The 8,574-nt window shown below is 39.0% G+C and overlaps 1 protein-coding gene across 1 annotated transcript in view; it reads left to right on the forward strand.

Annotated features, from left to right (window-relative positions):
* The window catches only part of LHFPL2 (LHFPL tetraspan subfamily member 2), a 239,702-nt gene extending 232,761 nt beyond the window's left edge, over positions 1-6,941 (forward strand). Inside the window, exon 5 of the mRNA XM_075066998.1 lies at positions 4,706-6,941. Coding sequence (XP_074923099.1) covers positions 4,706-4,962 — 257 coding nt within the window. The 3' untranslated portion in view covers positions 4,963-6,941. The remainder of the gene's footprint in view (positions 1-4,705) is intronic.
* The last annotated feature ends 1,633 nt before the right edge of the window (positions 6,942-8,574 follow it).

An 8,574-nucleotide genomic window follows, 5' to 3' on the forward strand; every position in this document is an offset into this window, starting at 1 on the left:
CCCCCCCGCCCCCGTCTGTATTGCTTCCTGGTACTTGAGTGTAGATACTGGACCATTTTCAGAGATTGTTACCATAGAAATCTGCGCTTTTTACTTTAGCTGCGCAGCCTAATTTGGCTTCCATCACTTCTCTCCTCCTTTCCCTATGTTATTGGTACTTCAGTTATAGCCACAACCACCAGCTCCTCCCCAGCACATGCAAACCATAGTCTGTTTAGATGTCTTTGCGAGACCTGCAAACTTCTGCACCTGGCAGGCAATTTCCATGTGGTTCTCTGGTCATCACAAACCCACCTGCGTCTATTATTCTTCAATCTAACTGAAGTCTCCCGTACAGTATCTGGCTCTTCCTAGTAACTTGGGGTTCCCCTCCTCAGGAAAGGCGTCCTTTCTCATCTGTCCTTTTGGAATCATATTTCATCGGTTGTTCCTCTCATTTTTCCTCCACTATGCAAAATTTATCTCGTCTTCTTTCTTTTCTCTCCTCCACGTGGTTTCCGTTGGGTTTTTTATTGTTGATGAGGATGCCCTTGATAGGAACCTATTCCTGAGGGAGATGGGAACCCCAGTTACTAGAAAGGCAGATACTAGTAATGGGAGAGATTCAGTTATTTGAAATATAAATAGTTCGGTTTGTGTGATGACCAGGGAACACATGCGTAAATTGCCTTGCCAGCGTTTGTACAAAGTTTGCAGTCTCGCATTACATCTTAACAGACTTATGTGCAGTGCTTGGGGAGGCAGCTGGTGGTTGTGGTACGTGAAGTGGTACCAAACATAGGGAAAGGTAGGAGAGAAGTGCATGGGAAGCCAAAATTTAGGCTGCAGAGCTAAAGTAAAGTCCGGATTTCTTGGTAACAGTCTCTGAAATGGTTCCAGTTCTACACTCAGTACAGGAAGTACCAAACGGGGGGGGGGGGGGTCCTCAATGTGTGGATCAGATAATGGCATAGGAAGGAGGGTTTTAGGTTTACTAGGAACTGAGGAACCTTTTGGGAAAGGAGTAGCTTATATAAGAAGCATGGGCTCCCTCTAAACCAAAATGGAACCCAACTGTTACCATGTAACATTAAAAAAAAAAATCCTTTACAATCTTTTTAAATTACAGGCTGAGGGAAAGCTGATCAGTACAGCAGAGCACAAGCTTCAGGCAGAAACATCACTTAGGGATGAGTTTATTAAAGAGGAACATCTATATCCTAGTGTAGTAGATAGGAGAGAAATTGGTAAATTACAGGTAGGAGCAGTCAAATGTAAGATTCCTATTTAAATATAGGTGATGGTTTAGGAAGGCCAGCAACTGAATATTGACACAATGTACACATGCTTGTACACAAATGCTGGAAGTCTAGTTCACCCATCTTACTATTTAGAGTAACTTGCATTAAAGGAGGATATTGATATAATATGCATCACAAACTTTGTGGAATGAGGGTTATCAATAGGACATAGTAATACCATCATACAAAATATATAGGAGTGAGAAAGTATGTCACACTTTCACTATATGTGAAAGAAAGCAGAGTGTCAAAGTAAAAATCTTAAATGAATCAAGCTGTACCACAGAATTTCTATGGACAGAAATGTCATGCTTGAACAATAAGAAGATAGCAATAGCAATTTATTACCAACCACTTGACCAGCATGATGATGGTGAAATGCTTAGGGAGATTAAAGAGACTACAAAGGCAGAAAAAACAGTAATAACGGGGGGTGGTTCAACTATCTCCACATTGACTGGGTACATGCAGGGGTGCTGAGAGCCATTGAACCAAACTGTAAACCCTGTATATGATGGAAACCACTTCAAGTCAGGGGGTATAGCAGTAGCACCCTCAGTTCCAACATATATGGGTACATGTCACCTCAGGATGGGATGCAGAGGTAAAACTTCTAGACATTACTAGATAAATGACTGCTTCTTAGAGCAGTTAGTCCTGGAACCTACCAGGGGAGAGGCAATTTCTGATTTAGTCCTAAGTGAAGCACAGGATCTGGTCCAAAAGGTGCATATAGCTGAACCACTCAGTAAGAGCAACCATAATGTAATTAAGTTTAACATTCTTATAGGGGAAAAAATGCAAAAAGAAACCCACCACAACAGTATTTAACTTCAAAAAGTTGAACTATACAAAAATGAGGAAGCTAGTTAAATGGAAATTAAAAGGAACAGTCACAAGAGTGAAATGCCTTCAAACCTCATGAACACTAAAACCACCATAATAGAGACTGAAACTCAATGTATACTCCAAATTAAAAAACAACAACAACAACAGTAAGAGAACCACAACAGTGCCACCATGGCTAAACAGCCTAAAAGAGGAAATTAGAGGCAAAAAGGCAAAAAATTGGAAGTCAAATCCTTGTGAGGAAAATAGAAAGGAGCATAAACTCTGGCAAATTAGTTAGGTATAGGAAATATAAGGCAGGCCAAGAAAGAATTTGAAGAGCAACTAGTTAAGGACACAAAACCTAATTTCCTTAAGGACATCAGAAGCAGGAAGTCTGCCTGTCAGTGGGGCCCCTGGATGACTGAGGTGCTAAAGGAACACTCCAGGAAGACAAGATTGTGTTGGAGAAACTAAATGAATTCTTTGCATCCTTCTTGAATATGGGGGAGATCCACACACCTGAGCCATTCTTATTAAGTGACAAATCTGAGGAACTGTTCCAGATAGAGGTGTCAGTAGAGGAGGTTTTGGAACAAACCGATAAATTTAAACAGTAATAAGTCACCAGGACCAGACGGTATTCACCCAAGAGTTCAGAAGGAACTCAAATATGAAACTGCAGAACTACTAACAGACTTGTAATCTCTCACTTCATGAAATCAGACTCTGTACCAGGAGAGTAGGCAATGTAACACTGATTTAAAATTTAAAATAAAATAAAATAAAAAAAAGGTTCCAGAGGTTACCTGGTAATTACAAGCTGGTAAGCCAAATTTCAGTACTAGGAAAATTGGCAGAAACAGAATTATCAGACACATAGATGAATACAAATTGTTGGGGAGGAGCCAACATGATTTTGTAAAGGGAAAATCAATCATTCCTCACCAGTCTATTAAAATACTTCGAAGGAGTCAACAACCATTGATCCAGTGGATATAGTCTATTTGGACGTTCAGAAAGCTTTTGACAAGATCCCTCACCAAAGCAAAACTAAGCAGTCATGTGGTAAGAGGGAAGGTCCGCTCATAGATCAGTAATTAGTAAAGAAGATGATAAACAGAGTAGGAATAAATGCCAGTTTTCACAATGAAGTGAGAGAAACATTTTCATCCATGACCTGAAAAAAAGGGGTGAACAGTGGCAACATTTGTAGATGATACAAAGTTACTCAGGATAGTTAAGTTTCACGCTGACTGCAAAGAATTACAAAGAGATCTCACAAAACTGAAGAGGCAGATGAAATTCAGTGTTGATACGTGCAAAGTAATGCACATTGAAAAACAAAATCCCAACAATACGTACGAAAAGTTAGATCTTGGAGTCATAGTTCTCTGAAAACATCCGCTTAACGTGCAGCAGCAGTCAAAGAAGCTAACAATGTTAGAAACAATTAGGAAAGAGGGATAATAAAACAGAAAATCAGGTAATGCAATCTTGGATAGTGTGTGCAGTTCTGGTTGCCCTATTTCAAAAGAAGATGTTACAATTGGAAAAGGTACAGATAAGGGCAACAAAAATGATCAGTAGTATAGCACATCTTCCATAACAGGAGAGATTAACGGATGACTAAGGGCAGACATGATAGAGGTCTATAAAATCATGAATGGTGTGGAGAAAGCGACTAATGAGGCATTGTTTAGCCCATCACATACCACAAGTACTAGGTGAAATTATTACTCAGAAGGTTTAAAACCAACCTAAGGAAGTACTTCTTAACATAACACACTGTTAACCCATGGAATTCATTGCCAGGGAATGTTGTGAAGGCCAAAAAATGTAACTGGGTTCAAAAAGAATTAGATAAGCTCTTGGACGTTAGGTCCATCAAAGGCTATTAACTAAACTGGGCAGGTAAGCAACCAAGTGTCCTTAAACCTCAAACTGCCAGGAACTGAGACCGGACAAGAGGATGGATCACTTGAAATTGCCCTGTTCTGTTCATTCCCTCTGAAGCATCTAGCACTAGCCACTGTCAGAGACAGGATACTAGGATAGATGGACAATTGGTTGGATTGAGAATGGCCACACTTATTAAGTTGAAGAATCAATCTGGGAGAATTTGGAGAAAAACAACAAAAATGTTTTAAGTACTAGAGAAATTTATGAAGAAAGATTAAATGTGGCTCGGTTAAGTAAGGACTCAGCAGCATACAATAACTGTTCACAAGTATTTGAAGGGTGTAAACAGACAGGTACTTTAGGGGGGTAACGTGTTTGAAATGTTAAAAAATGAAGACTGAATAAGAGGAGAAAAACTGACAGTGAGATCTATTAGACTGTGAAATAGCCTCTCTCAAGCAAAGTCGTGGAAGGACTAGAAATTTAGACAAAGCACTACGCAATGTACCGTAGGGAACAATTCTTATTAGGAGGAGATAGACGAGATGGGCCAACATAGTTTTTCCTCTCTCATTTCTATTATTTGTAGGGGAACAGGTGTGACCGAACATTATACATTACAATAATTGCAAAATGTTATATTTGGTCTAACATGTAGCAATTGTTAAATTTTATTTTTTCTTTTTTTTTTAAAGGCCTTTTCCTTATCTTAGGCTTGATGCTGTACCCTGCAGGCTGGGGCTGCCAGAAGGCAATAAGCTATTGTGGACATTATGCTTCTGCTTATAAACTAGGAGACTGCTCATTGGGCTGGGCCTTCTACACAGCTATCGGTGGCACTGGTCTGACATTCATCTGTGCCGTCTTCTCAGCGCAAGCAGAAATTGCAACATCTAGTGACAAAGTGCAAGAAGAAATCGAAGAGGGGAAAAACCTTATCTGCCTCCTTTGAATACAATGGAAAAAAGAGCAATCAGTATCTATTTTGCTTTTAAATGATTTGATAAAAGGATCCATATCCTGTGATTTAGCCTTATGCAGTCTAGCCTTGAACTACTGAAGCAACGTTCTATCGCTTGCTGGGCGATGAGGACCAGAGAAAGGAGGCTCTCAAGCAAAGAGTGTGTACATATGTGGGAATTTTTGGTGTGACTACATTGTCAGGACTCAGCAGAATATACAACTTGAGAGCGAGGTGGGGGAGTGTATGTAGTGAACAAATGTAAGATGCCTGACAATTTCTGATTTGATCAGATTGCATTCTCCACCTTGGTCACGTTGAAGGATCTGCATTAAAATAATAAAAGCCAGCACATTTCTACTATGTACAGGACTAGCCTATTTAATTAGGTTTTGTTTTCAAGGGCTTTAATCACTTGTGAACATGTGCCATCTGGTTTGGTACTATAGTTAATATTGTGGTGCTTGTTGGATGAGTTTTAAAATTACTTAAAGCACAACTTGGTTGTTTTTTTGTTTTTGATAATTAAATGCATGACAAAGAACAGGGTTGACATTAAGACCTTTCTAAAAGTGGTATAAACTGTAAAGAAAGTGAGGCAGGGGCTCATATTATTTAGTTTGTTCTGGCATGAAATATCAGTAACAAGTGGTAGATACATTATATTTTAGCAGCTGGATTTGAAGTTAAATTATTTTTGTTTCATAGCAGAGCCAGGGGAACTGTTGTTATGCTGGAGTTTACCTATATATAATAAAAATGGTAGAAGTAATGCTTTAGTATCTAAATGTGTGAAACACTGAACCTTGGATACAAAAATGGTGTCTTTACTAGAAATCCCAGGAAGCCTCAATATTTAGGAAAAACACTATATTCTCTCTGCAGCAAAATTGACAGTGTTATTTTGTGAATGCCAACAAGTGCCTCACTCTTCAGTAAAAATATGAACTGTATGTTGGGTTTACAGTTACAGTATTTCTCTGGTTGCCAAAAGAAACCTCATTCTCAGTCCACAGTCCAGTGTCTTGTGTCTGAGAGCCAGTTTGGTCTGTAATAGATGTTCACCCTACAGGAGGCAATGCCAAATTCTAAATGTTTGTGGGAAAACCTTTTCCCACTCTTTTTAACCACATTTGGTATGGATCCATTTCCAGCACATCAGCAGAAGTAGAAATATGACTTGCCACGAGTGACATTCCTTTCCAAAACGCGTTCAGTTCAGTCATATTACTTGGGTTGTTTCTCCAGTTACTGGAATTATCCTTGAGAGCAGATAAAAGGATATTAGAAGAAAGAATACTGTACTGCCTTGGGGATGCATGAGCACAATTGAGGGTTTAATAGATAACTATTCACTTGACATTTGATTGGAAATTTTAATTTTAAAACTGTTCATTTCATGGTGGTGGTGAAATACTAGCAGGCACTGAAGGCTGAGCCTATTGTTAAAAAGCTGCACTGAACCACCAGCTGTGTCTGCAACTTTATCCATTTGTTAAAAATCAAATAACTTCTGCAGACAGAGAATATGATAACCCTCTGGATTGCATGAGTGATTTATTGTAGAGAACAGCAAAATAATATTGGAATGTGTGAAGGTTTTGTGTTCTTATTTTTGCTGCATCTCTCCTGACCTAGAGCTGAGGGAAATGCAGCTTGCATTAACTATGTTCAGTCTTACTAATGTTAGACCATTAAATGTAAAAGGTTTCTTTGGAGCACATGTGGTCCTTACGCTTTTTGAATTCGTTATCTGCTCCTGTGAAGTCTCCTTCCCAGGACCACTTCTTCAGAAATTACCGATCTGTGTGAGAGAGTCTAGTGAGGGTCCAGGCTTCAACTCTAAAGTTTTAAAAAGACAATGTCTCTCTAATCAGTTAAATCAATTAATTTTCGTTTTAAAGTGGAATAATTTTGTTCTGGTCTGTTCCTGATAAACCAGACCTGTTACTTTGGACCCATTAAATTGATTGATTCTGGAGCACTATTATAACCTATGTGCTGAAGTAGCAGCCCCGGCCCCGGCCCCTGGAGTGCCATTTCTGAAGTGTCAGAGTCCCTGTTTCTCTGTAAATACAAATCCAAGCCCCCTACACAACCGTGCTGCTGACACCTCTGTTCTCCTGTGTACATTCCCAATGTCAAGGCAGAATCATGTGGAGGGTGTTATGCTAGCCACAGGGCAAAACTGCCCCCTTGGTAATTTTTATAATTTTCTTTTTCACCATTGCATTGTGAGAACCCAGCCCTTCCTCTTGTTAACCCAGAATTCACACTTGAGAACCCCATGTTTCCCCCCTCCCAATCCCATTGCACTCTTATACAAAACGGGTAACTCAGTTTTCTTTTAAATATTTAACATAAAATAAAGCTATGGGCTGGAACCATTTATGTCAAGTGTCTGCACAGAACAAGTTTTCTTTTTAAACAAATTGTAACCACTTGCAAAAATTGGCGAGTTAGGGCAAAACTGCAGCTACAGCATCATAATGTGTCTTATTTGAAACTGTACACCTTTGAAATGTTTCCTTGTACTTACAAAGTATACCTTACAAAGCGCACACTCCAAATTTTCAACCATATTATTTGTATGTGGCTGAATCCTATTAAAAAAAACCTGTAAGAACCCGCCCCCCTCCACTGAATACAGATGCAAAGTTATTGCTTGTTCTACAGCTGCTACTACTTTAGAGGGCCCCTTCCCCCCGGCACTGGAACAATGCAATACAAGCTGGGGCACTAGAACAATTGTGATATAGAACTTTAACTAGAAGGGGGGGGGCCTTAAGGGCTGTGAACAACACATGGAATTGAGGTGAAGATATATATTTTCTAATGTTGTAATTGGTTTTTCTTTAGGAAGATAGTGTGCCAATTAAAAAAAAAATCACTGCCACCAAATCATGACATGCTCTTAATATAGTGTCACAAATATGTTAAAAATCCAAGTACTATATTAATCAATGACAGATTACTGTTTTCAAAGGTGTAGTGCAGTGCTTAACTGAACTGATTTGGACCATGCATGCTCCAGGTATTGTGTGACTTTAAAAAAAAACAGAACAATGTATTATTAGGACATAACTATGTTAGGTCTTAACAGTGCTGAAAAGATTAATGGTGGGTTTTATAGTACTGTGGATAAGAGATATTTGTTTTGCATGTGTTTTTCTGAATTTGTAAGGGAAGTGGACCAGCTTCTATTATTGTACTAATACAACATCAAACTGATCTAATCAACTCAAGAGTTCATACTCAGTGACTGGCATAGATGGAAGACATGGTAGGAAGAAACAAACCAAGACTCTTTGCTTGCTCAGGGTTCTGTTTTTCTAACAAGCGATCAGATGGCTTTATTCTTACATATAGATTTTCTTAATGAGTTTTAAAATGTGACCCACTCATTAAGTTCGATGGCTACTGTTCCTGAATTTCAGTTCCATCAGAACAGCGGCCTTCTCGAGACATTCTGTGAAAATCACGTGTCTTTTGTCAGCTTCTGGCATGTTTAATTAGTTTCATGATGGGCCATATAGCATAACTGCTTCTTAATGTACATGTAGTGCTTAGATGCAAGGAATGTTTCATGTTGCATTTAAAAAA

Source organism: Chelonoidis abingdonii, chromosome 6 (assembly GCF_003597395.2).
Source record: "Chelonoidis abingdonii isolate Lonesome George chromosome 6, CheloAbing_2.0, whole genome shotgun sequence".
NCBI classification, from domain to species: domain Eukaryota; kingdom Metazoa; phylum Chordata; order Testudines; family Testudinidae; genus Chelonoidis; species Chelonoidis abingdonii.